General features: G+C 58.8%; 1 protein-coding gene and 1 pseudogene across 1 annotated transcript; both read left to right on the forward strand.

The window, feature by feature from the left end:
• The window catches only part of LOC128826724 (leukocyte immunoglobulin-like receptor subfamily A member 6), a 161,267-nt pseudogene that overhangs the window by 29,147 nt on the left and 104,324 nt on the right, over nt 1-27,796 (forward strand).
• On the forward strand, nt 24,941-27,708 carry LOC128826734 (platelet glycoprotein VI-like). Its single transcript, XM_054010192.1, has 2 exons — nt 24,941-25,186; nt 27,402-27,708. The coding sequence occupies exons 1-2, from the start codon at nt 25,069-25,071 to the stop codon at nt 27,635-27,637; spliced, it is 354 nt and encodes a 117-aa protein (XP_053866167.1). The 5' UTR covers nt 24,941-25,068; the 3' UTR covers nt 27,638-27,708.

Raw genomic sequence — 27,796 nt, forward strand, 5'->3', positions numbered from 1 at the left:
GGCTGTGGGGCAGGGCTGGTACATGGAATCCGGGTCAACTCATGGACGATTCTGCTTCATGTCTCTGCAGAGAAAGGACCAGCCCTGAGACAGAGCAGGTGAGACCCCAGCTCCACTCCCCACCCCTGATCTACCTGTCCCAGGACACAGGACTCCTGAGTTCTCTCCCTGGCTCAGGGAGGGGAGTGGGGTCTACTGCTTACAACAGGAGGGCCAGGACTCCTGAGTTCTGTTACTCTCTCTCTTTCTCCCCGTAGGGAGTCTGAGGCTGCAGCCACAGTCCGTAAGTCACTCATGAGGGGGCAGCTATAGGGGAGGGGTGAGTGTCCCCTGGTAGGGGCTGTGTCCTGTGGGGGGGGCATGCTGATGTGGGTGCAGCTCTGACTCACTGCGTGCATTTGGGGGGTGCCCTGGCCCTGCTCTGTGCCTCAGTTTCCCCCGCTGCACCATGGGGCTAGTGTAGGATTACCATATTTCCACAATCAAAAAAGAGGACACGGGGGGAAGCCCCACCCTGGCCCTGCCTCCATCCACTCCCTCCCACTTCTCACCCCCTGACTGCCCCCCTCAGAATCCCCAACCCCCCCTGCTTCTTGTCCCCTGACTGCCCCCTCCTGAGAACCCCCCACCCTAACTGCCCCCCTAGGACCCTGACTGCCCGACCCTTATCCACTCGCATGGGTGGCAGGTTTGTAGAAAGTTTGGTGGTGCCCAGAACTCACCCCCCCCACCTGCCTAAGGCTCGGGTAGGTGGTCTGGGGTGAAGGTCCTGGGCTGGGGATTAGAGTGCAGGCTCTGGGATAGAGTTTGGATGCTGCATGCAGGCTCTGGGCTGGGGCAGGGGGTGGGTGTGCAGGGGGGGTGATGGGTGCAGGCTCAGGGATGGAGCAGAGGATTAGGGTGCGGGGGGATGAGGGCTGGGGCTGAGGATGAGGGGTTTGGGGCATTGGAGAGGCTCGGGGCTAGGGTGGAAGGGCAGGGTAAGGGCAGCCTGCCTTGCTATTAGTGGATGGAGGGCACTAGGACCCTGGGGCAGCAGACAGCAGTTGCTATGCATTGTGCTAGTCTGGCAGCACAAGCAGGCAGAGGCAGGGAGGGAGGGGACCCGTGGGGGGGATGACACGCGGAGGGTGGGTGGCAGGTGGAGGCCTCCAACCCTGCCCCTGCTCCCTGACTGCCCCCCGGGACTCCCCTTACCATGCCCATGCCTGCTGGCTCCACGTGTAGGCAAAACACGCTGCGGAGGGGGGGGGGGAGCAGGGGAGGGGCTCTGGCTGCTGGAGGCCAATGGGAGCGGCTCAATCAGGCCCAGACGCCCAATCAGCCGTGCAGCACTCTGCAGAGAAGGGGAAAAAAATCCCGGACCTTTTAACCTTGTTACTAGTTCCTCCCGGACGGCTATTTAAAGACGCAAAAGCCGGACATGTCCGGGGAAATACGGATGGATGGTAACCCTAGGCTAGTGACCCTGCTCCACCCCGATGCGCTGGGGTCAGGCGGGCTAGTTGGCGGGGGTGGGCCTGGGGCCTTAATCTGGGCCCAGCCGCTCACTGGGGGGGGGGGGTGTCTGTATTCCACAGATGCCCTTGTGAGCGAAGGGAAGCAGCTGGATGTCCTGGTAAGTGCCCCCTACTCCTCAACCCTCCCACCCGCCATCCTGCCCTGCACAGGTCCCACTAGAGCCATGTTCTGATGCCGGTACCCTCAGACTCTGCCTGTCCCCCGTACCCCCTCAGGGCAGACACCGGAGCTGGGGATCAACAAGGGAGCTTCCCCCCAAGAGGGGAAGGAGATCAAGAAAACAGAGAAGAAGAGCCTAACCCTGCACCCCCCAACTCAGCTTCACCCCTCAAACCATCCTCCAAATGTTTGCATTTGTCTGAGATTTGTGGAGGGTCAGTGGAATTCCATGGGGGGCAGGTGCTGGGGGTGTGTGGAATTTCCCTGATCTCTGCCCCGTGGGCTCTGTGGGCTGGACTGGGTGGGGGGGAGGCGTTGCTGGATTTCCGGGGGGGAGGGGCAGCTCTTGGGAGCCCCCTGCTGGAGAGGACAGAGGGTGTCAGAGCAACTGTGCATGGGGGGGGCAAGGGGCTATGGGGGGCATCGCTGCCCCCTGGTGGAACTGTCTGGTATGTGCGCACACACACACGCACACACACATAACTCTCTCCCCTCCCAGCCCCAGGAGCCCGACCCCGGCGCCGAGGGACTCACCTACACCGAGCTGGACCACGAGGCGCTGCAGGGCAAGCGGAGCAGCCCAGCCCCTGCCCCTGAGCCCGCCCAGCCCAGTGTCTACGCTGCCATCAATGTGAACTGGGGGCCCCATGAGCAGAGCCCCCGGGGTGTAAGGGCACCCTCACCCACCTACCCACTCCCATAGCATGAGCCCAGGGGGAGTCATTGGAGCAATGGGACAGGGAGCTTCGGCCACCGGGGGTGACAGCATGATTCCCCCCCCAGAGAATGGGCTTGGCTTACAGCCCCCCGCCCCGTAGCCCTCCCTTCAGCTGGTGCTGCCCCACCCAGCCCCATGGGTGGGGGGTCAGGAGGGCTCAGCACCAGGAGGGGGAAGAGACGCACCAAGGCAGCTGTTTGTGTTATTTTGCATCCTGTTAATCTCCAGATTTGTAATAAAAACAGAACCACAAACCAGCTCTCCCCCCCAGGTGACCCACAGCCCCGCTGAACCGCGCTGGCAGTGTGTGTTACACATGGGGGAGAAGGGATCACTCTGGGGTGGGGCACGGGGGCTGGTATCCAGGGACCCCTCACCCAGCACTGGGATGCAACCCCTCTGGGGTAGGGTGTGGCAGCTGTTCCACCCAAGTAGTCAATTGCTGTGAACCGGGCAGGCCCAGAGGCAGAGCTGGCCGGACGGCATGGGCAAGAGAACAGAATGGCCACCTTGGAAGCAGGGCAGGGGAAGGAGAGCCGGGGATAATGATCCCATGTATCCTGTCTGTCTGCCTGAGTCTGCAGACAACCCGGGGGAACGGCTCAGAAGCAGGGCTCCCCCTTCACAGGGGTGCTGCCCAGGGGTGTGTCAACCCTGGAACTTACCAACCCAGATAGACACCGTGTTAACTCTCTAGCCTACCAATTCCATGTGACAGTTAACTCTGGATCCTAATGATGGTCGTTGCTACACCACCCGGGGCCTGACAACAGGTCTCTCTGTCCCAGGATCTCGCCACCTCAGGAATTTCTCCCCATTGACCACCACCTTCCGCTCCCACTGGGGGTCCGAGGGGCCTGAGCCCAGGAGAGTCCATGCAGACATACATGCTGGCAGGGCTGGCCGTAGGATTTATGGGGCCCTAGGCAGTATTATTAAACTGGTGCCCCTGTGCCCAACTTGCTCTTAGCAACACAAACAGAAGCTGACAGTATTGGAAAACTTGCCACATGCACTTTATTAAAAACAGTTTAATTTTGCTGCCTTCACCCCAAACTCCTGCATCCCTCCCACCTGCACCCCCAACCCCAGCTCTGCGCTGCCAGTGTGCCCCGCCACACTGCCCCCCTGCCCAGTACTCCCCACTCCCTTATGCCCAGCAACCCCCATGCCTAGTGGCCTCTCACTCAGAGATCTCCAGCACAGATCCCTATGCCCAGCGAACTCCCACCCACATCCCCCCCACACACTGCCCAGCACCCCATATTCCCAAGGGAATTTGGCACCAAAAAATTAAATTCTGTGCACAGTATTTTAAAGTTCTGCAAAATTCTGCAAATTTTGTCATGGCAGTGGGGAGCACAGGCCACTGGCTGCCTGGAGGTGGGCGATCACTCTGCAGCCTTCCCCCTCTCCTCCCCTCCCCTCTCCTCCCCGGATAGGGCCTTGGCAGTGAGACCCCTCGGTGTGCAGACCAAAAGGCCACAGGGAAGCGTTTTACAGTATGGCTGGGATGTCAGCCATGACCCCCAAAGCCATTTGAATGCCAAAAAAGAAATAGCTGATACCCATGGCTGAGTCCAGCCCCCATCCAGGCCCTGGCCTGCCACCGCTCTGGGCCATCAACTCCCGAATGGCCTTTCCTTCTCCCTAAAACAGCGTGGCCCTCTGATCCTGATAAGTGAAGAGGTGCTTGGGATGTGCACTTTAATGTGAAAAGGAATTGTAGTCAGGCACCAGGCTTTTTTCCTGCCTTGATTTACACCCCTGCTTGTCACGCTCGGCTCAGTGGGATTGTACTGGGTGTAACTCAGCGCGCAGTTTCAACAATGCTTCAACAGGGGGGGCTGGAGCCCTAACCAGCCGCGTCTCATTTGAACAGCGGCTCTTGTTTTGGGTGATTTAAGGCCTTTTTTAAAGGTCTTTCCCACAGGGGAGGAAGAAGGTGGCGCGTTCTTGAAGGGACCTTTCAAATCCCGCTCAACTCTGCACTGCTTAGAACTCTCCCTCGTTCAAAGTGCTGCCAGCTTGAGAGACAGCCCGGGAGATACTTGGAGCCACAAGGAAAAAAAACATGTCCCTTTCCCCTAAATAAAAATGTTCCGCTACTCCAGCCTTGTCAAGTGCCAGTCCTTCTTCCTCCCAGCTAAGAGGTCGCTCCCTCCCTTGCATTGCTGCTTCTCTACATCCCCATCCTCCCATTGTTTTAGTGTCAGTTTCCGCCTGTTGACACTGGGATGTTGTGAATGGGCAGGAAAAGCAAATGCCCCCTGCTTTTATTTGCCTTTAACTTTCCCTCCTCCCCAGCCAGGTTGTGTGTGTGCTTCTCCCTCCTCCCAGCCCGGCTGATCCCTGCTGGGGAAGGGAGGAGAGGAAAAGGTGACAGACCAAAGGGGATCCTCGGAGCCTGGGATTAAACATCAGAGAAGAGGGAGGTGGAGTGAAAAGGAGACGAGGAGAGAGAGTGCAGGGACCTGCCGGCAGGGCAGGGCACGTGGGCAGAAGAGGGGAGAGGGGCAGGTACAGTGTGGGGCTACTCAGAACAGCTGCTCTCCCCCAGGGCCACCAGACTGCTCCTTAGGGGACCCTAGTGTTGGGGTTACTATGCCTGCCTGAGCCAGAGTTCTTCCATGTTTAAACTCTGTCCTTCCATGTTTAACTCTGATCGACCTTAACAGCCAAGGACAGGAACTGGAATGTGTAAAAAGCTAGTTAGCAATTACGACCTTGTTCATTTCAGGTACCAAACAATAATGATGAGGTTTGCATGTTTCTAGCTGGGGAAGGGGTAATAAACTAAGGGTAAACAGAACCAAATAACTGTTTAGAGAGAAGTTACTAACAAGCTAGATTTATAGCCCTAGAATGATTTAATTGCTTAAATGTATAAACATGCCTTCGGTAGAGAGGGGAGGGGGAGTAGAGGGGAGGTGGTAGAGAGGGGGGGCTTAGTTGTAAAATGTATAAAGAAGAGAGAAACTATTTTTGCTGGTGTGCTCGATTTGAGACTTGCCTGTCTCCTTGCACCACTTTGAGATCTCAAATAAACTTTGATTGTTTCTCCACCCCGGTATGTTTATTGGCGCGAAGCACTCCGGGCAACGAACCTCACTGTTGCTGTCCTCGGGCCCCTGTGCCGGCAACACTAGCACCAGTAGCATAGCTAGGGGGGTTCAGGGGAAGCAGCCGCCTCCCCTCAGTACATTTTTCAAAAGCGGCGCCTACCGGGCCGCCGCTGGGGTCCTGCAGGCAAGGGGGGGCAGCACGGTCGGACTCCGGAGGAGCCGTTTGAGGGGGCGGCAGGTGCGGCCGGAGGAGCGAAGAGGCAGGGCTCCTCAGCCATCGCGCCCCACACTCAGCACGGCCGCCTCCTGCAAGGGAACCAGGAAGCTGCCGGGGAGAGGGAATCTCCCCACCAGCTGCTGCCCGCCCCACTGCTCTGCTCCCCCCAGTCCCCGGGAGAAGGGAGCAGCACCCGCCCGCCACCTCTTCCCCCGCTCCCGGCCCCCCCCAATGAGCCCCTCCGAGGGGGGGGCGCAGCATGGCCGCAGCGTGACCAGAGGAGCCAAGGGAGGGGGTCGCGGAACGGCTGGAGGAGGAGCCAAGGAGGGGCGTGGCCAGAGGAGGAGCCAAGAAGGGGGCGCCTTTTTTATGGTTGCTCCCCCTGCACTGAGAAGCTGGCTACACCACTGCCTAGCACGTTCACTGGTCGCTCACTGAGCCAGACAAAGAATCCCCTGCTCTTTTCCCTTCCCACCCCAGCTTCCCCCAGCCATCCCCAGCCAAGTTCCTCCTCTGCTCCCAGAAGACCCAGGCGCGGCTCTACTCCCCCGAGCTTGGCTCCCCTCCCTTCCCACCCCGCTCTGTTCCCACCTGCTCACTCACATGCAAACTTTCGCGCCTGGCCCTGTGAGGCCCCACCCGAACCTGAGCCCTCAGCTGGCCAGCTAAGGAGTGAGTGGGCGGAGGGGAGGCGCCGGGGGGGTCGGGTCTGAGCATGGGGCAGGGGCTGGAGAGGAGTCCGCGCCACCAGCGAGGGTGGTGCCCCAAATTTTCGGGTGCCATATTCAGCCACCTATGCCTAAGGACAGCCCTGTATGCTGGGGCCGGGAGTGGGAGCCAGTCTGCCACCACTGGCTAAACAGCTCTATGGCCTTGGGACCCAGAAAAGGGGGTAGATGCAGGGTCAGCCTGGCTCCAATTGCCAGCCTTCCCAGAGGCCGTGAGACAGGCATCTATATCTCCCCCGTCCTTAACCTGGGGCAGCAATTTAGTGTCAACGCTCCCTGCGGAATTGGCACCCCAGGGTCCATCCCCCTCACCCCTGGATGGGTCCCTCTGCCTCTCAGCTCCCCCATCGCCAGTTCATCTCCTGCTGTTCTGCGTCCTGCCTTCCCTGTCTCTCCTGGTCCCCTGATCCTTCAATCTCCACTCCAATTCCATCCATCTCAGATCCCCCCACGGGGAGCTGGGTGGAGACCCGCTGCTGGTCAGGGACATGGGTCTCGGGGACACCTGGCTGCTCCCAGCCTCTCTCTCAGCCCCAGCTGGGTCAGGAACTGGCTCCTTAAAGCAATCGTCCTCTTCCAACTGAGCAATCAGCTGTGCCTTGGTGAGCTTTCCAATGTGCGGCCGTCTCTCTGCACAGCTCTACAATGTCCTTCTTCAGGAGATGGTTATAGGTCATCTCCACGCTGTTCCCAAGTGGTCATGGACTCACAGGCATGTGCTCTCTCAGCTCCCCACGGTCCCTGGGGGGAACCACTTCAGTGCGACAGCCCTTCTCGGGGGTCACAATCTCTCTCGGGGGTTAAGCCCCTCCACCTCCTGGAACCACACCTCGCTGAGCCTTAGCACGCCTGTCTCTCACTGTGGGCCCCCTCAGGGAGTCCACTCGCTCTGGACCCCCAGTCGGGGCCTCCACTCCCAGAGGGAAGAATGCAACCCTGATCTCTAGACCAGAGCGACTCTCAGCCAGCGTAAAACAGGAGGGTTTATTGAGCGTCTGAACACAGCATAGGAAACACTCAGGGCCTCAGGTCTGGCCTACCTCAGCACAACACATTCCAGTCTCCCCTCCATCCAGGTGGGCTCTGCCTACTCTCTCTCTCCTGTCCAGAGACCTTGATATCAGGCGCCCAACAGCTCCTCCCGTGTCCTTTGTCTTCGGTCCCAGGTAAACAGGTCGCTTGGGTCTCCTCTCCCTCCCAAGCTGGGCCTCCTGGTCACCAGGTCACCAGTCACTGGGGTCTCCATTCTCCAGGCTATTGGCCGGTGTCCCAAGTTTTGTCCTCTCCCATCACCTCATTAAACCAGTAACACCCAGGAAAATTGAGTCCCACCCCCTTGCCATGCAAACCATTGAAAAAAACAACAAAATCCCCCACTTCATCACAGATGGAAAACATGAATGGGGCAACAACGCATCCTTGCTTAATCCCAGTTCTGATGATGAAAGGCCATTACAGAGAACCGTGGCAGTCATCTGCTCATGGAGAAGCCTTCAGACCTTAATAGATATTGGAGGGCAGCCAAATCTGGCCAGCCACAGGGCTTCGATGAAAGCCATGTATAGTTCCCGATTTTGTTCCCGAGATTTTTTTCCTGGATTTGGCAGTCAATGAAGATCATGTCCGCTGTCCCGTGGGATGGTCTAAAACCACACTGAGATTCCGGCAATATTTCCCCTGCAAGGGGAAGTAATCGGTTTAAGAGGATACGGGCAAGAATTTTCCCTGCTGTAGATAGCAAGGCAATGCCTCGAGAGTCTAACCGCAGCCAACAGCTGGACGTTGAAGCTAGACCCATTCAGACTGGAAATAAGGGGTCAGTTTCTAACTGGGAGGGGAATTAACCACTGGATCCAGGTACCAAAGTGCATGGTCAATGCCCCATCCCTGGCACTTGTTAAATCAAAGTTGTCTGTTTTCCTGAAGATCTGCTGGAGTTCAGAGGGGGATTAATTCAGGGCAGGGCTGTGGTCTGGGTTAGACAGGAGATCTGACAGATCATAAGAACATCCAGACTGGGTCAGACCAAAGGTCCATGTGTTCTACTTAAAGTACTGCACAGAATCTTTTCAGGGGGAATAAGGCAAAGCGCCACATTTATTGGTAATACATGTATCTATCAACACTGTACCATATGCATATGATCTATATTAGACTCATGCACTCACACACACAGACACAAGCACACTCCGTCTTGTTGTTACCAATTAGTTGCTCCCCTTAACTGCACTGGCCAGGTGAGTTAGATGCGGGAGGGGTGGAGCCGGGCTTCTGCCGATCCGGATCGATGCTCCCATGTTGACAAGAGGAGACCCGGGGTCCTCTGCAAGACGCCTCACATTTATACCAGCTTTCCTCTCATGCAAATCTACACCAGATGCAAAATCTGTGTCTGTGTCAGTTGCTCATCTGTGGTGCTTCCTTCTGGGTGTTGTCTTAATGCTGCCACATTTATTTTCAAAGAGGGTGTTTTCAAAAGAAGGTGCTGGCTTCTAACTCACAAGGCCCTCAGTATGTCTGATCTTCTTTAGTGAGCCCACTGGACAAGTTTTATTGTCCTTGGGTGTGGTTTCCATCCCCTCTCCAACAGTTGCAGCTGTCTGGAGGTGCTGCCTTCCACCCCTTGCTCATTCACACCTCATTCATTCAACAAGGTGACACAGGCCCCTCTAACCCGCTGTCTCTCTGCACCCCCAGGAGCCTGGATCCGGCTGTGCAGGGAAGAGAATCTCTCAATGGACAAGCCTTACACTGTGCCACGGCTCGTGTCACACGTGGGCAGGTTGGCAGACTTAGAGGGAAGGCTGCAAAGTCAAACTCTCCAGCACCAGGAAATGCCAGTTAAGGTTTCCTTAACACCCTTAACTCTGCCCCCTTGAGCACATGCATTACGACACCATCCTTTAATTGCATGATCACGTATTAATTTTACCTACATGGGTCCCCAGCCGCTTGAACCCAGAATGTAATAATGGGGGAAGGGAGGGATCTGCAGTGGAAGATTGAAGACCAGACCCCATGGTCTCCTGGCTCCAAGCCCAGTGCACCTTCCCCAAGGCTGCAGGGTACATTGAGTGTGACCTGTCCCCACTCCCCACAGAGACAAGGACAAGCTGCGAGCTACATGACACTTGGCCAGGCTGACGGCCCCAGGATTTCCTGGGCATTGCAGGGACCGTTCCTTATTTTGGCTCCAATAGATTTGTCTGGCACATTAGAGACAACGTGTGAGGGACTCAGGAAGAGATGAGTGTGACGAAGTGGGAATGTTCTTGATGTGTTATTTGAATGCTGAGTGGGGAGTATTAACCTGGGAAGGTTGCAGGGGAGTTTTGCTGGGACTGCCTGCATTGGGGGAAGGGAGCATACCTGAGCATGTAACATGAGAACCCAGGAGGGGGTTGAAGGTCAGGTAACACCTCTTCTGGGAAACTGGACAAAGGACACAAAGGCTGGGGGAGGAGCTGGGAAAATGGCAGAAAGGAGACGGCTGAAGGGAGTTTCAGTTTTGGAGCTGGCTGGGGAATAAAGATGGATGCCCCGACCAACAGGGCTTTGGCTTCCCCGGGGCCCCCAGATGGACCTAACTAAAGGGGGTCCTGTTGTCTGTATCGGCAAGACCTGTCTTGGACTGTGTTCCTGTCATCTAAATAAACCTTCTGCTTTACTGGCTGGCTGAGAGTCATGGTGAATTGCAGGAAGCCGGGGGCGCAGGGCCTGGTCTCCCCCACACTCCGTGACAACTGGTGGCAGTGGTGCGATCTACTGCACTCTGTGGATGGCGCTTCCTGCAGTAAGTGAGTGGGGAGCAGTAAAACGAAGGGGGATTGACAGGGACCAGGCATGCTGAAGAGTCAGCAAGGGATGGTTTCAGGGGGCGATTAAACCTCAGGAGTGTGTAACCAGCAAGAAGGACTTTTGCAGTACCAGGATCCCCCAGGGGATTGTAGTGAGTGGTCCCAGGGGCGGAGGAGTCTGCCACTCAACCCTGGCAGAGAGGCGGTGACCTCGAGAAGGGCTGGCACACTAGGGGACTCCCTGGAAACTGTGGTGAGTGGTGAGCACCCAGGCCTGTGAATGGTCAGCAGGAAGATGTCTGCCAAGTGGCTTAAGAGCGACCTGGTGGAGCTGTGCAAGCAGAGGGGGCTGCGCAGTGGAAGGATCATCAAAGAACAGCTTATTGCCCAGCTGGAGGAGGGAGATCGCTCGAATGAACTGATCCCTGTCTCTGAGGGAAGCAGCCTGGCAGATGCAGCGCAGGCCCCAGTGTCTGTCCCAGCTGGGAGTGGTCAGCCGGCTGCTGAGGGCTTCCCGAGACCCCTCCTTCCTATGCCTAGGGGAAGGGTGGGGAGGAGCCCAGCAAATACCGAGGGCACCATGACCCCCCCGGCCAGCAGGGGATCCTCCCAGCGACGCTCAGCGTCTGTGGAATGGAAGCGGCTGAAATGGGAGAGAGAGCTAAAACTGAGAGAGCTGGAGGAGAAAGAGAAACAGAGGCAGCATGAAGAGAGACAGAGGCAGCATGAATTGGAGAAAAAAGAGAAACAGAGACAGCATGAACTGGAGCTGGCAAGGCTCAGGGGCAGTGAGCCCCCGGCTGCGGTGAGTGAGGGGGGACCCAGGACTGCACGGAGCTTTGATAAGTGCATCATGGCCCCATACAAGGAGGGGGAGGACATAGATGACTTCCTGGAGGCCTTTGAGACGGCCTGCGAGCTGCACCGGGTTGATCCCGCGGACAGACTCCGGGTCCTTACCCCCTTACTGGACCCCAAATCCGTGGCATTGTACCGCCAACTGGAAGAGGCGGAGAAAGGGGACTACGAACTATTCAAAAAGGCCCTGCTACGTGAGTTTGGGCTGACTCCTGAGATGTACCAGCGTAAAACCCCTGAGATCTCAGATGTGCAACTAGCTGTCTGCATGGAGGGATATGCCAACAAGTGGGCAGATGGGGCCCAGACGAAGGAGGACCTGGTTAAACTGATCCTACTAGAGCAACGGTATGAGCGGTGCCCATCCGACCTGAGGCTGTGATTGAGGGACAAAAAGTCAGAGAACCCATGACACGCAGGGCGGCTGGCTGATGAGTTTGTGAAGAGCCGGTCAGGGGGTGTCAGGGAGGAGTCCCAAAGGAACAGACCCACCATGATGCAGGAAGAGAGTGACCCTCGGACCTCCCATAAGGGAAACGTGGAGAACCCCCTCCCAAGGGGAACATCTGGTGTCAGGGCTAATCGACCGGCTCAAGGGGACCAACGGGACATGGGCTGCTATTACTGTGGCCAGAGAGGCCACATTAGGACCCAGTGCCTCAGGCTCAGGGACAGACTAAGCAGACCGAACCCACAGAGGGTTAATTGGATAAAGACCCAGCCGGACGAGGGGAAGACGGCCCAGGCAAGGGGGTCTGACAGCTTATCAACTGCTCAGGAGAGAGGAGGGCCCCAGGCCAACTCCTCTGCAGAGTTGGATGCTCCAGACACCAGGTTCTCCGTTTACAGGATGAGCGCGGGGTGGTCCCTGCGGAGCGAGTGCCTTGTTCCCCTGGAGGTGGATGGGAGGAAGGTCAATGGATACTGGAATATGGGCGCTGAGGTGACACTGGCCCGGCCTGAGGTGGTAGCTCCAGATCAGGTGGCACCCAACATCTATCTAACCCTGACGGGGGTGGGCAGGATTCCATTCAAGGTGTCCATGGCGAGAGTACACTTGAAATGGGGGGCCAAGGAGGGCCCCCAGGAAGTGGGGGTGCACCACCATTTGCCCACTGAGGTGTTGACGGGGGGGGGGGGGGGGGCTGGAGGACTGGCCAAGCAACCCCCAGGGTGCCCTGGTTGTGACCCGTAGTCAGAGCTGGCGAGGGACACTGCGTCCTGGCCTTGGGGAGGGTGCCTTGCCTGAGGCGCAGGACCCTAACCTGGTGGGGAGGGAATACCCAGGGACACGGCTCAGAGAGGCTGCGGCTTCAGTCCCAGCCGGCGAGAGAGAACAGGTGGCCATCCCTGTCCCAGCTGCTGAGTTCCAGGCCGAGTTGCAGAAAGATCCCTCCTTGCAGAAGATAAGGAACTTGGCCGACCTCAGGGCGGCACAGACCATGGGGAGAGGTTGCCGGAAAAGGTTCCTGTGGGAGAAGGGGTTCCTGTACCGAGAATGAGCTATCCCAGGGAAAATGGAGTCAGGGGGGATCAGGAGGCAGCTCGTGGTCCCCCGGAAGTATCGCCGCCAGCTGCTGTGCCGGGCCCATGACATTCCCCTCTCAGGGCACCAGGGAACCTGGCATACCCAGCAGAGGCTGCTACAGAACTTTTACTGGCCTGGGGTCTTTGTTACTGTGTGACAGTACTGCGGATCCTGTGACCCTGTCAGAGGGTGAGGAAGGCCTGGGACAAGGGGAAAACAGCTTTAGGACCCTTGCCCAGCATAAAGGATCCTTTCCGGAGGGTGGCCAAGGTAAAAAGGGGGGCTCTGAACCAAGAGAGCCTGAATCACCGACCTCCAGACTGGAGCGCTGGGAAAAGACCCCAGCCCAGTTGGAACCCCAGGGGTACTGGGGTGGAAAAAGGGCACGGGCTGCATAAGCCTTCCCACATGCGGACTACAAGTGCCATCGAGCATACCTGACCTAAAGGGGGTCAGGAAACTGGAAGGGCCTGGTGTAATTCTCACCCAGGAAGGGGGGGATGCTGGGGCATCCATGGGAACGTGGGTAGGTTCGAACTTCCCCAGGTCACTGGCTGAAGTGACCCCGCTCAGTTCGGTCTCAAAGGGGGGAGAGATGTGATGAAGTGGGAATGTTCTTAATGTGTTATTTGAATGCTGAGTGGGGAGTATTGACCTGGGAAGGTTGCAGGGGGGGGTTGCTGGGACTTCACCCCAAAACTCACTTCAACCTCCTGTTATTGACCCCATGGAGACTGTCCCCAGTGCAGTCAGGGGTGACTCTGGATTGACCCCGGGGGGCTGAGATCAGAATCCAGCCCACAGGTTCCCTGTAGATGCAGTGAGGTGTCTGTTAGCCCTGGCGCTGTCCCTGGGACTGGCGCTAAGGGCAGGTTACAGACACCTGGGGAGGGGTTTGTGTCTCTCTGTCTCACTCCTGTTTGTGTGTGAACGCAGAGCTCCCTGCGCCTGGACCCTCCATCTCCGTCAGCCCCAGCGGGATGATCGCCCTGGGGGAGCCGTCACCATCCGCTGTCAGTGTCGGTGCGAGGCCAGGAGATTGTTTCTGTATAAAGGTGGAATCCGAATCTGGGAGCTGGATGCATAGGTACTGACTCCGTGGGTGCTCCGGGACTGGAGCACCCACAGGGAAAAATTAGTGGGTGCTCTGCACCCACTGGCACCAGTCAACTGTTTATGGGGCCCGTGGACCAGACAGCAAGTGTGAAAAATCGGGATGCGGTGGGGGGTAATAGGAACCTATACAAGAAAAAGAAGAAGTCCTATAAAATCGGGACATCTGGTCATCCTAGCGGGGCTGTCGCCGATCAGCTGTTTCTGGCTCTGAGCTGCTGCGCTGATCTTCTTCCTGAGGCAGAGTTCTGTGAAAGCTTCAAAGCTTGTCTCTCTCTCTCACCAACAGAAGTTGCTCCAATAAAAGATATGACCTCACTCACCTTGTCGCTCTAATGTGAATAGCCTCCCTCCAAAACTGGCAGAGGTGCTTGGAGGAGGGGGCGGAGAGGAGTGAGCGATGGGTAGGCGGGGGAAGGGGCGGAGAGGGGGTGGGGCCTAGGGAGGGGGCAGAGTGGGGGGTGGAGCCTCGGGAGGGCACTGTTGCGGAGTGTGGGGGAGTTAGGGCCCTGCACCCCTCTTCCCGAGATTCACTGTGACTCTCAGCCAGCCAGTAAAGCAGAAGGTTTATTTAAGGACAGGAACACAGTCTCAAGCAGAGCATGTAGGTACGACCAGACCCCCTCAATTAGGTCCCTCTGGGAGGTTCAGGGAGCTTAGACCCCAGCTTGGGGTTCCCTGCGTTGCACCACCTAGCCCCAACCGAAACTAAAAACAAAACTCCTCCCGCTGCTCCTCTCCTTTGTTCAGTCTCCCGGGCAGAAGGTGTTAATTCTCCCCACCCCCGTTCCTGGCTCAGGTTACAGCTCAGGTAGCTTCCTTCAAGGGAAGTCCCACATCCCCACTGCAACCCCCCTGCAACATTCCCAGGTCAAATCTGCCCTGCTCCCTGCTCCGTCACATCTGCCCTGCTCCCTGCTCCGTCACATCTCTCCCCCCTTTGAGACTGAACTGAGCGGGGTCACTCTGACCAGTGACCTGGGGAAGTTCAGGGCTCCCTCTCCGGGACAATGCGTCCGCTATCAGGTTGTCACGTCCCTTCACATGGACCACGTCCATGTCATAATCCTGCAGGAGCAGGCTCCATCTCAGGAGCTTGGCGTTGGCTCCTTTCATCTGGTGCAGCCAGGTCAGGGGAGAGTGGTCGGTGTGCACGGTGAAGTGACGCCCAAAGAGATATGGCTCTAGTTTCTTGAGGGCCCACACCATGGCCAGGCATTCCTTCTCGATGGCCGCGTAGTTCTGCTCCCGGGGTAGCAACTTCTTGCTCAGGTACACGATGGGGTGTCTCTCCCCCTTTTCATCCTCCTGCATTAACACCGCCCCCAGTCCTGTGTCTGAGGCGTCGGTGAACACCATAAAGGGCTTGTCAAAGTCTGGGTTTGCCAGAACTGGGCCACTGACCAGAGCCTCCTTCAGCGCCCGGAGAGCCTCCTGGCACTCCTCGGTCCAGACCACTTTGTCTGGCTTCCCCTTCTTGCACAGCTCAGTGATGGGGGCGGCTATGGCGCTAAAGTGGGGCACGAACCTCTGATAGTACCCTGCCATCCCAATAAAGGCTTGGACCTGCTTTTTGGTTTGAGGAGCGGGCCAGTCTCTGATCACCTCCACTTTGGCTGGTTCCGGCTTTAGGCAGCCGCTTCCCACCCGGTGGCCTAGGTAGGATACCTCAGCCATCCCCACCTTGCACTTCTCCGGTTTTACGGTCAGCCCAGCCTTCTGGAGTCGGTCCAGCACTTGTCTAACCTGGGATATGTGGTCCTCCCAGGTCTGGCTAAAGACACAGATGTCATCGATATACGCCACGGCAAAACTCTCCATCCCCCTCAGTAGCTGATCCACCAGGCGCTGGAAGGTGGCCGGCGCTCCCTTGAGGCCGAAGGGCAGGGTCAGGAACTCATAGAGCCCCAGAGGGGTGACAAAGGCCGATTTCAGCCTGGCATCTGCATCCAGCGGCACTTGCCAATAGCCCTTTGTAAGATCCATGGTGGTAAGGTACCGAGCACCTCCCAGCTTGTCTAGGAGCTCGTCCGGCCTGGGCATGGGGTAGGCATCGGCTACAGTGATGGCATTGAGCTTCCGATAGTCCACACAGAACCGGATCGACCCGTCCTTTTTGGGGACCAGCACCACCGGCGAGGCCCAAGGGCTGGAAGACGGCTGGATCACCCCCAAAGCCAGCATGTCATTGACCTCTCTTTCCAGGTCCTGAGCAGTTTTCCCTGTGGCTCGGAAGGGGGAGCATTTTATAGGCGGGTGCGATCCTGTCTGCGCCCGGTGGACAGTCAGATTAGTGCGTCCAGGCTCGTTGGAAAACAGCTGCTGGTACAGATGCAGCACCCCTCCGATCTCAGCTCGCTGGGCAGGGGTTAGCCGATCAGAGAGGGAAATTGCTTCCAGGGGGAAGCCAACTCTTGTCCCAGGGAATAGATCTACTAAAGTGTCATCTCCCTGCCCCTCCCACTGTCCACACACGGCCAACACCATATTCCCCCTGTCATAATATGGCTTCATCATATTCACATGGTACACCCGGTGGTGGTGTGCCCGGTTCGACAGCTCCACCACATAGTTTACCTCGTTTAGTTGCTTGACAACCTTGAAGGGCCCTTCCCAGGCGGCCTGGAGTTTGTTTTTCCTCACGGGGATGAGGACCATCACCTGATCCCCAGTGGCGAAGGCGCGGGCCCGTGCTGTGCGGTCATACCAGACCTTCTGCTTCCTCTGGGCTCTGGCCAGATTCTCCCTGGCCAGGCCCATGAGCTCGGCAAGTCGTTCCCGGAAGGTCAGGACATACTCCACCACCGACTCTCCGTCAGGAGTGGCCTTCCCCTCCCATTCGTCTCTCATCAGGTCCAGGGGCCCCCTTACCCGCCTTCCATATAGCAGTTCGAAAGGCGAAAACCCGGTAGACTCCTGGGGTACCTCCCTGTACGCAAACAGCAGGTGAGGTAAGTACTTGTCCCAGTCCTGCGGGTGCTGATTCATAAATGTTTTCAGCATCATTTTTAGCGTCCCATTGAACCTCTCCACCAGCCCGTTGGATTGGGGGTGATATGCTGAGGCCCAGTTGTGCCGGACCCCACATCTCTCCCACAAGCACCGGAGTAGGGCCGACATGAAGTTGGACCCTTGGTCCGTCAAGACTTCCTTGGGGAACCCCACTCGGCTGAAAATGGTCAGCAGCGCATCCGCCACAGTGTCTGCTTCAATGGACGATAAGGGCACTGCCTCGGGGTAGCAGGTGGCGAAATCTACCACCACCAGGATGTATTTCTTCCCAGACCGGGTCGTCTTGCTGAGAGGTCCCACTATGTCCATGGCCACCTTCTGGAAAGGCTCCTCTATGATGGGCAAAGGTCTCAATGCTGCTTTCCCCTTGTCCCAGGCCTTCCCCACCCTCTGGCAGGGGTCACAGGATCGGCAGTACTGCCGGACGTTGGTGAAGACCCCGGGCCAGTAAAAGTTCTGTAGCAGCCTCTGCCTGGTGCGCCGGATCCCCTGGTGCCCTGCGAGAGGGATGTCATGGGCCAGGTACAGTAGCTTGTGGCGAAATTTCTGGGGAACCACCAGCTGCCTCCTGATCCCCCACGACTCCACTTCCCCCGGGGGAGCCCACTCTCGGTACAGGAACCCCTTCTCCCACAGGAACCTCTCCTTGCATCCTCTCCTCATGGTCTGTACCACACTGAGGTCAGCCAGGCCCCTTAGCTTCCGCAGGGAGGGGTCCTTCTGCAACTCGGCCTGGAACTCGGCGGCTGGGGAAGGGATGGGGACCTGCTCCCTCTCGTCGGCTGGGTCGGAAGCCCCAGCCACCCCGCGGCCTGTCCTTGGGTGTTCCCTCCCCACCCGGGAAGGGTTCGGTGCCTCCGGTGGAACATCCTTCCCAAGGTCAGGGCGTAGTGCCCCTCGCCAGCTCTGGCTACGGGTCACGACTAAGGCGGTCTGGGGGCTGCTTGGCCAGTCCTCTAGGTCCCCCCCCATCAACACCTCAGTGGGCAAATGGTGGTGCACTCCCACGTCCTTGGGGCCCTCCTTGGCCCCCCATTTCAGGTGTACCCTCGCTACGGGAACCTTGAATGGGGTCCCACCCACCCCGGTCAGGGTCAGGAAGGTGTTGGGCACCACCCGATCTGGGGCCACCACCTCGGGCCGGGCCAGTGTCACCTCTGCGCCCGTGTCCCAGTATCCATAAACTTTCTTCCCATCCACCTCCAGGGGAACAAGGCACTCGCTCCGCAGGGACAGCCCCGCGCCAACCCTGTAAACGGAGAACTTTGAATCCGGAGCATCTGGCCCCCCAGAGAAGCTGGCCGGGGGCCCTTCTCTCTCTTGAGCAGTTGATAAGCTGCCAGCCCCTCTTGCGTGGGAAGCCTGCCCCTCGTCCGTCTGGGCCTCTACCAAGTTAACCCGGTGCGGGTTCGGTCTGCTCAGTCTGTCCTTGAGCTTCGGGCACTGGGCCCGAACGTGGCCTCTTCGGCCGCAGTAATAGCAGCTCAGGTCCCGTGGGTCCCCTCGAGCCGGTCGGTTGTCCCTGATGCTGGGCATTCCCCGTGGGAGGGGATTCCCCATATTCCCCCTTTGGGAGGTCCCAGGGTGACTCTCTCTCTGCATCGCAGCGGGCCTGTTCCTTTGGGGCTCCTCCCTGCCACCCCCTGACCGGCTCTTTACAAACTCATCAGCCAGCTGCCCGGCGTGTCGCGGGTTCTCTGGCTTTCTGTCCACCAACCACAGCCTCAGGTCGGATGGGCACCGCTCATACAGTTGCTCCAGTACCAGCAGTTTAATCAGGTCCTCCTTCGTCTGGGCCCCACCAGCCCACTTGCTGGCGTATCTTTCCATGCGGACGGCTAGTTGCAGATATGAGATCTCAGGGGTTTTATCTTGACTCCGGAACCTTTCCCGGTACATCTCAGGAGTCAGCCCAAACTCACGTAGCAGGGCCTTTTTGAATAGTTCGTAGTCCCCTTTCTCTGCCTCTCCCAGTTGGCGGTACAATGCCACGGCTTTGGGGTCCAGTAAGGGGGTAAGGACCCGGAGTCTGTCCGCGGGATCAACCCGGTGCAGCTCGCAGGCCGTCTCAAAGGCCTCCAGGAAGTCATCCATGTCCTCCCCCTCCTTGTATGGGGCCATGATGCACTTATCAAAGCTCCGTGCAGTCCTGGGTCCCCCCTCACTCACCGCAGCCGGGGGTTCGCTGTCCTTCAATCTCGCCAGTTCCAGGTCATGCTGACGCTGTCTCTCTTCATGCTGTCTCTGTCTCTCATTCTCCTGTCTCTGTCTCTCTTTCTCCTCCCGTTCATGCTGTCTCTGTCTCTCTTTCTCCTCCCGTTCATGCTGTCTCTGTCTCTCTTTCTCCTCCCGTTCATGCTGTCTCTGTTGTTCACGATCCTCCAGCTCTCTCAGTTTTAGCTCTTTCTCCCATTCCAGCCAATTCCGCTCCACGGATGCCGAACGTCGCCGGGAGGATCCTCTGCTGGCCGGCGAGCTTCGCCGGGAGGGTCCCCTGCTGGCCGGGGGGGCCACGGCGCCTTCGGTATTTGCTGGGCTCCTCCCCACCCTTCCCCTAGGCATAGGAAGGAGGGGTCTCGGGAAGCCCTCAGCAGCCGGCTGACCACTCCCAGCTGGGACAGACACTGGTGCCTGCGCTGCATTTGCCAGGCTGCTTCCCTGAGACACAGGGATCAGTTCATTCGCGCGATCTTCTGCCTCCAGCTGGGCAATGAGCTGTTCTTTGGTGAGCCTCCCAATGCGCAGCCGCCTCTGCTTGCACAGCTCCACCAGGTCGCTCTTAAGCCGCTTGGCATACATCTTCCTGCTGGCCACTCACCGGCCTGTGTGCTCACAGCTCCCCACAGTTCCCAGGGGGACCGCTAGTGTGCCAGCCCTTCTCGAGGTCACCGCCTCTCTGCCAGGGTCGAGCTGCAGACTCCTCCGCCCCTGGGACCACTCGCTGCGATCCCCCCGGGGGACCCTGTTACTGCAAAAGTCCTTCTCGCTGGTCACACACTCCCAGGGGTAATAACCGTCTCTCTCCCACTCTTCAGCAGGCCTGGTCCCCGTCAATCCCCCTTCGTTTTACTGCTCCCCAGTCACTTACTGCAGGAAGCGCCATCCACGGGGTGCAGTAGATCCCACCGCTGCCACCAGTTGTTGCGGAGTGTGGGGGAGTTAGGGCCCTGCACCCCTCTTCCCGAGATTCACTGCGACTCTCAACCAGCCAGTAAAGCAGAAGGTTTATTTAAGGACAGGAACACAGTCTCAAGCAGAGCGTGTAGGTACGACCAGACCCCCTCAATTAGGTCCCTCTGGGAGGTTCAGGGAGCTTAGACCCCAGCTTGGGGTTCCCTGCGTTGCATCACCCAGCCCCAACTGAAACTAAAAACAAAACTCCTCCCGCTGCTCCTCTCCTTTGTTCAGTCTCCCGGGCAGAAGGTGTTAATTCTCCCCACCCCCCGTTCCTGGCTCAGGTTACAGCTCAGGTAGCTTCCTTCAAGGGAAGTCCCACATCCCCACTGCAACCCCCCTGCAACATTCCCAGGTCAAATCTGCCCTGCTCCCTGCTCCGTCACATCTGCCCTGCTCCCTGCTCCGTCACAGGCACCCACCCGCAAACCCAAAAGTCAGCACCTATGGCTGGATGCCAATGGGGACGAATTCACCATCCCCAGCACCAGGCGGGAAGACGCAGGAGCCTACAGCTGCCGATCCCACGCCCTGTGGGCAGGGCCGGTGCTACCATTAAGGCGAACTAGGCACTTGCCTAGGGCGCCAAGATTTGGGGGTGCCAAAAAACGGTGCCCCCAATTTTTTTTTTACAGCGTTCCTCCCCGAGCGCGCGGTCGCCGCTCCACTTCTCCCACCTCCCAGGCTTGCAGCACCAATCAGCTGTTTGGCACTGCAAGCCTGGGAAGAGAATTAGAGCGGGGGGCGGCGTGCTCGGGGAGGAGGCGGAGCAGAGGTGAGCTGGGGTGGGGAGGTGCCGCAAGGCTCCCCGGGCCGGGGGGTGGGGAGCTGCGGCGGGGGTGCCTCAGGGCGGGGGGGATCTGCCGCAGGGCTCCCCACCCCAGCTCACCTCTGCTACACGCCATCCGCGAGCACGCCATCGCTGCTCCAGTTCTCCCGCCTCCCAGGCTTGCAGCGCCAATCAGCTGTTTGACGCCACAAGCCTGGAAAGGGAGGAGAATTAAAGTGGGGGCGGCGTGCTCGGGGAGGAGGCAGAGCAGAGGTGAGCTAGGGTGGGGAGCTGCCGCACGGCTCTCTGGGGGGGAGCTGCCACGGGGGGGGGTGCCTCAGGGCAGAGGGGGGGCAGAAAGCTGCCGCAGGGCTGGGGGGGGTGCAAGGTGGAAGTTTCGCCTAGGGCGCGAAACTTCCTTGCACCGGCCCTGCCTATGGGAGCCACCCAACAGATCATATGCCAGTGACATCATGCGGATCTTTGTTGCAGGTGAGGGGCCCAGCTTGGCGTCCCTGCTCCCAGCCAGACCCTTGGTGAGTGTTTGCCCTGATGGGATGTTCAGAGCCGGGCTCCGCCCTGAGCCCTGGGTCCAGCAGACAGGACACCCGGCCGGGGACCCAGAGACGCACCAGTTACTGGTGGCTGCTGTGCACTCATCCGGGAGGAGATACTGGCTAGATGAGCCCATGAGGGGTCGGGGATGGGAAGGGGGGACACTGGGCTGGGGGACCCATTAAGTAGATAGATGGATACAGAGGGGTGCTCTGGGTTTAGGTCCTTGGGCAGTTTCGGGTGTAGCTCCCAGGAATCTCAGGGATCTCGGAGAGGTTCCTCTGGCTGGGTTTTCTCCCAGGGACTCCGTCTCTGTGCGGTGAGGACGGGGCGCAATGACTGTGCCGGGGTCTGTCTCACGGCCTGTCTCCTTCTCACTGGAGAGACCTGCTACCCCAAACCCTCCAGCTCCCTGCGCCCCAGTGGAGGGGGGTCGCCCTGAGAGGAGCTGTAACCATCTGGCGTCTGGTTTGGCGCCAGAACATGAGGTTCCTTCTGTACAAAGATGGAAACCCGACCATGCTGCAGGACGTGGAGACAGCTGGGGACGTGGCTGAGTTTCCCATCCGCAACGTGAGCCAGAGAGATGCAGGAAGCTACAGCTGCCGATATAGCACACAGGGCCGGTGCAAGGATATTTTGCACCCTAGGCGAAACTTCCACCTTGTGCCCCCCCCACCCCAGGGGCCAGTTGTGCCCAGGGGCTGCTCCCCAGAGCAGGTTCCCCCCTCCCAGCCCCCTGAACTCCCCTGGAGGGTGCACAGCACCCCCACAAGCCCTCCCCACCCCATCCCACCACGGCGGTCCCCGCCCAGAGTCCACTCACTGACTTTGCCGGGCTTGGGCCGCTGCAGCAGTTCGGCAGGGAGGAGCCGCCTTCTGGAGGCACCAGAGAGCCAGAGCGTCGGCTTGCAGGGGCGGCGAGCCCCAGCCATGGAGGAGCCAGTGTGGCACAGGGGGGCAGCAGCCCTGCAAAAGCGGTGGCATGGCTAGCGGGGAGCAGCCGCGCTCCCCGCCCCTCCTGCTCAGGCTGCGGCCGGGCACCCCCCCGGGGGCTCCTACAGGCTACAGCGGATGCAGGCCTCCATGTGACCCCGGCTGCCCCCTCGCCGTGCTCAGGCTCTGCGGCTCCCGGGCATGTGAGCTTCCGGGTCGCAGGGCCCTGAGCCTGCTCCGGGAGGGACAGCGGCGGCTCACACACCCAGGAGCCGCAGAACCCGAGCGTGGTGAGGGGGGAACTCGGGGGCGCACGGGGGGCCGCCGACCACATGCAACTGCTGCATCCTGCAGAAGCCCCCGGGAGGGGGTGCCAGGCTGCAGCCTGGGCAGGAGGGGCAGGGGGCGTGGCTGCTCCCCGCTAGCGGTGCCGCTGCCTTTGCAGGGCTGCTGTCCCTCTGTGCTGTGCCGGCTCCTCTATGGCTGGGGCTCGCCACCCCCGCAAGCCGACGCTCTGGCTCTCCGATGCCTCCGGAAGGCGGCTCCTCCCTGCCGAGCCAGGGCACCGCTTTTTTACGGTTACCATATTTCAACAATCAAAAAAGAGGACGAGGGGGGAGAGCCCCACCCACATCCACTCTCTCCCACTTCCCGCCCCCCTCAGAATGCCTAACCCCCCCCCCGCTCCTTGTCTCCTGGCTGCCCTCTCCTGGAACCCCTGCCCCTACCTGCTCTCCAGGACCCCACCCCCTATCTAAGTCTCCCTGCTCCTTGTCCCCTGGCTGCCCCCTCCTGAGACCCCCCCACCCTATCTGCCCCCCTAGAATCCTACCACCTACCTGTCCCCTGGCTGCCACAACCCTTATCCACACCCCCACCCCCACTCCCAGACAGACCCCCAGGACTCCCACGCCCCATCCAACAACTCCCCACCCCCTGAGAGACCCCCCCCAGAACTGCTGACCCATCCAACCCTTCCCCTGCTCCCTGTCCCCTGACTGCTCAGATCCCTTTCCACACCCCTGCCTCCTGACAGCCCCCCCAAACTCCAGACCCATCCAACCCACCCCCCACCTGCTGACAGCCCCCTCCCCCCCCCCAGAACTCCTGTTCCCTTCCCTGGTTGGGTTATTTTCTTCCCTGCTGTGTCTTTCCTCGTCTCCTAGCTCACACTCCTGGTTTTCCACTGGATGCTGCAGTCAGGTGTGTGGCACCCAATCCACGTGCCCTGACTAAGGAGAACGGACCCAACGTGGGGCCGGCCCTGCCCGGATTGTAACCGCCCAGGCTCCAAGCAGCAGGGGTCGGGGTCGCCTTTCAGCCAACACAACCACTGGTCACTAACCCATGTCCAGCACCCACCACCATCCCCAGAAGCCGTATTTCACCCCCATTTCCATCCTGTCTCCCCCCACCTCCCGTCTGTCTGTTTGCTAACGTAAGGGGAGTGTTGACCCCTCACTGACACTTAGAGGGGGTTTTGGTTGGCCAGATCCAAGTGTCAAGCACTTCAACCAAACACACTGTTTTAGGTCATATATAAAACAGATTTATTAACTCCAGAAGGAGAGCTTTTAAGTGGTTATAAGGAGCAGGTGCAGAGATCAGAGTTGGTTGCTTAAGAAATAAAAATGTATTTGCAGTCTTAAGTTCTACAAATGAAACAGGATTTGAATCAGGCAGCGTCTCCCCATGACAGATGGGACAAGCAGGTTACAGATCCTCAATACACAGACTGGACTCCATCCCAGCCTGGGACCACCCTTCCCCAGTGCAAAGTCTTTGTCCTCCAGATGTTCCTCCAGGTATTGAGTTGTGGGGAAGAGAAGCCCAGGGATTATGTCCCTTCCCCTCTTCTATATTTTTTTTCCAGCTTGCTGGAAAGATCGTTGCTGTGACCAGGGGATCAGGCAGTCCCCATTGGTCCAGCAATCTCCATTGTACACAGTCTCTGGGATAGTGGATTCTTTCCTTGGGGCGTGTTGATGAGCCATTAACAGCGTCTGGCTGGTTCTCTGTTGCAGTTGAAAGGGTGTCTGTGGGCATCTCTCAACCTCACGACATATTTCAGTAGCACACACAGCAATGCTTCCGAACTTCCCATACAAGGACAGCACATACAGTAAATCCTCCTTTAATGTCATCCCTGTTAACGTTGTTTCATTGTTACGTTGCTGATCAGCTAGAAGCTACGTCTTCACTACCCGCCTGAATTGGCGGGTAGAAATCGATCTCTCGGGGATCGAATTATCGTGTCTTGTCAGGACGCGACAATCGATCCCCGAATCGACGCTTGTACTCCACCAGCGCAGGTAGGAGTAAGTGCCGTCGACGGGGGAGCCGCGGAGGTCGATTTGCCGCCGTCCTCACAGCGGGGTAAGTCGGCTCAGATACGTCAAATTCAGCTACGCTATTTGCGTAGCTGAATTTGCGTATCTTAAACGCCCCCCCCATAGTGAAGACGTAGCCAGAGAACAAGTTTGTTTAAAGTTGCGCAATGCTCCCTTATAACGTTGTTTGGCAGCCACCTGCTTTGTCCACTGCTTGCAGCAAGAGCAGTCCTTTGGAGCGAGCTGGTGGGGGCTTGGAACCAGGGTGAACCGGCAGCCCCCCATCAGCTCCCCTAAATTCGCTGTGCAGCAGCCGCCCAGCAGGCTATCAATTGCCAGCAGTTCAGAGTCCCTCCTCCCACTGCCCTGTGCTGCTCCTTCCCTCTGCCTTGGAGCTGCTCCCAGGAGCCTCCTGCTTGTCTGTGCGGCGTTGGGGGGGAGAGGGGTGCTCTCCACAGAGACACAGACAAGCTGAGAGCTGCATGATGCTTGGCCAGGCTGACAGCCCCTGGGTTTCCTGGGTTTTGCAAAGCTTTCTGTTTACTTTGACTGTGCTAGATTTTGCCTGCAGATTAGAGACAGAGTGTGATGGACGCAGGAACAGATGAGACATCGTCGACTTCCTGTAGCCCGGATGTTGGAGGAAGCGCTGAGGGGCCCCTCGCTGCCCCCATCATGGCGTCTGCTCTCACTGTCCTCCTCCTCGGTGAGTATCAGAGACAGCCAGGGCTTGTGTCCATGGGCAGGAGGGAATCTGAGACCAGGGAATGTGCCCATGGGGGGGATCTGAGACCAGGGCGTGTGCCCTTGGGGTGGGATCTGAGACCAGGCCATGTGCCTATAGGGGGATCTGAGACCAGGGAATGTGCCCATGAGGGGGTGGGATCTGAGATCAGGGCGCGTCCCCGTGGGGGAATCTGAGACCAGGGCATGTGCCCATACTGGGGATTTGAGACCAGGGCGTGTGCCCATAGGAGGGAGATCTGAGACCAGGATGTGTGCCCATGGGAGGGATCTGAGACCAGGGAATGTACCCATGGGATGGAGATCTGAAACCAGGGCATGGGCCCATGAGGGGAGAATCTGAGACCAGGGAATGTACCCATGGGAGGAGGATCTGAAAAAAGAGCATGTGCCCATGGCGGGGGAATCTGAGACCAGGGCGCATGTCCACATGGTGGGGGATCTGAGATGAGGGCGTGTGCCTATGGGGGGAGGTCCAAGACCTGAGCATGTGTCCATGGGATTGGATCTGAGACCAGCACATGCGCCCAGTTGAAAGATTGGCTGTAGGCGTTTGTCAACCTCACAACATATTTCAGTAGCACACACAGCAATGCTTCAGAACTTCCCATACAATGATAGCACGTACAGTGCAACAGGGCATGAATGTTCAACAGATCAAGACTTTTAAAATGATGCCTCACAAGGCAACTTTGTACCCAGCCTACCATAATTCTATTGTAGTGGTGAATATGGGGGCTCCACGGTGCTACTTTGAGGTACAGATTGTCACACTGTGGTATCACCACGGCGCGGCCAGGGCCTGGGCAGGAGGCCCGGTATCTGTGAGGAAGAGACTGTGAACTTCCTTTCCCTTGCAGAGACAGCTGTTTGTGGTGTCCCTGTGCCCACAGGGCGGGTGACTTGTTTCCTTTAACCTTCCCCATCTTTTCCTTATTTTTTATGAGTTGCTGTTTAATAAATTGTACGTGCTCTGAACTCTATGTACTGATCAGTGGGTCACAGAAGCATCGGGTGCAGGGAGTGCCCTGGAGTGGGGACACCCTCGCCCCTGTCCTAAGTGACCACGACAAGACTGGGGGTCGAGTCCCCAGGGATCTGGGCCCAGCCTTGCCGGGGTTACGAGGACTCTGCCGCATGGGAGGGAGGAAGAGGAGCCCTCGAGGTCAGGCAGGTCTCTGGGTAAAGGGAGTGGGAGCGAGGACTCAGATCCTTTCACTAGCCAATCCCACCGGGGCGTGTATAAGCCAGGAAAGTTTCCCAGAATAGCGGGACCATTACCCCGCTTACACTAGGAGCGGGGTCAGCGGCTGCTCTGCCCGTCCGTCCGGAGAGTGAAATGAACCGGTTCCTCCCTCCAAGTCCGGCTGGTCTGAAAACAAGCGGCTCTGCTCCGGTGACTCCCGAAGGAGCGAGACTTGGAGCCGGTCTGACTCCAGCTGTTGGCTAGGGTTACCATACATCTGGATTTTCCCGGACATGTCCGGCTTTTTGGGCGTCAAATCCCCATCTGGGGGAAATCCCAAAAAGCCGAACATGTCCGGGAAAATAGGGAGGGGCCGGTGCCGCTGGGTGCTGGGCCGGGGGCTGGGCTGGGGCTGGCAGTGCTGGGCCAGGGGTGCTCGGCCAGGGGCTGGCCTGGGGCCCAGGGGTGTGGGGCCGGGCCGGGCCCGGCGGTGCGGGGCCGACAGTGCTGGGCCGGGGGCCGGGGTCTGGCGGTGCTGGGTGGGGGCCGGGGCCGGGGGCCGGCGGTGTGAGGGCCGGGGGCCGGCGATGCAGGGGCCGGGGGCTGGCGGTGGTTAGATCGTCAGGACTTGGCTTTAGGGTGGGGGCTTTTTCTCACCGTGTCTGTGCAGCAACCAGCACCTCTGACTCACAGCCCCCTCCCAATCTAACCACTAGATGCCACACCCCTCCCAGAGCCAGGGATAGAACCCAGGCATCCTGGTTCCCAGACTGGGGGGGGGGATTAAATAGATAGATGGGTACAGAGGGTTGCTCTGGATTTTGGTCCTTGGGCAGTTTCAGTTGTAGCTCCCAGGAATCTCTGGGATCTCGGAGAGGTTCCTCTGGCTGGGTTTTCCCCGAGGAGCCCTGTCTCTGGGACTGTGTGGCGAGAATGGGGCACAATGACTGTGCTGGGGTCTGTCTCATGGCCTGTCTCCTTCTCATGGTAGACCTCAGGTACCCCAAACCCTCCATCTCCCTGCGCCCCAGAGGCAGGGTCGCCCTGGGGGGAGCTGTGACCGTCCAGTGTCGGGGTCGGCACCAGAACATGAGGTTCCTTCTGTACCAAGATGGAAACCCAAATGTGCTCCAGGACGCAGAACCTGCTGGGGACCTGGCTGAGTTTCCCATTTGCGACGTGAGCCAGAGAGATGCAGGGAGCTACAGCTGCTATCATCATGACTAAGTGTACCGTTCACCTGGTCGCATCCCAGCGACCCTGTGGAGCTGGTGGTAGCAGGTGAGGGGCCCGGCTCAGTATCCCCGGTCCCAGCCCCACACCCAGCCGGACCCTCAGGGGCAAGGGCATGTGCGAGGGGGCAAGCTGACACAGGCCCCCCTGAAT

The sequence above is a fragment of the Malaclemys terrapin genome, chromosome 20, assembly GCF_027887155.1.
Source record: "Malaclemys terrapin pileata isolate rMalTer1 chromosome 20, rMalTer1.hap1, whole genome shotgun sequence".
Taxonomy (NCBI): domain Eukaryota; kingdom Metazoa; phylum Chordata; order Testudines; family Emydidae; genus Malaclemys; species Malaclemys terrapin.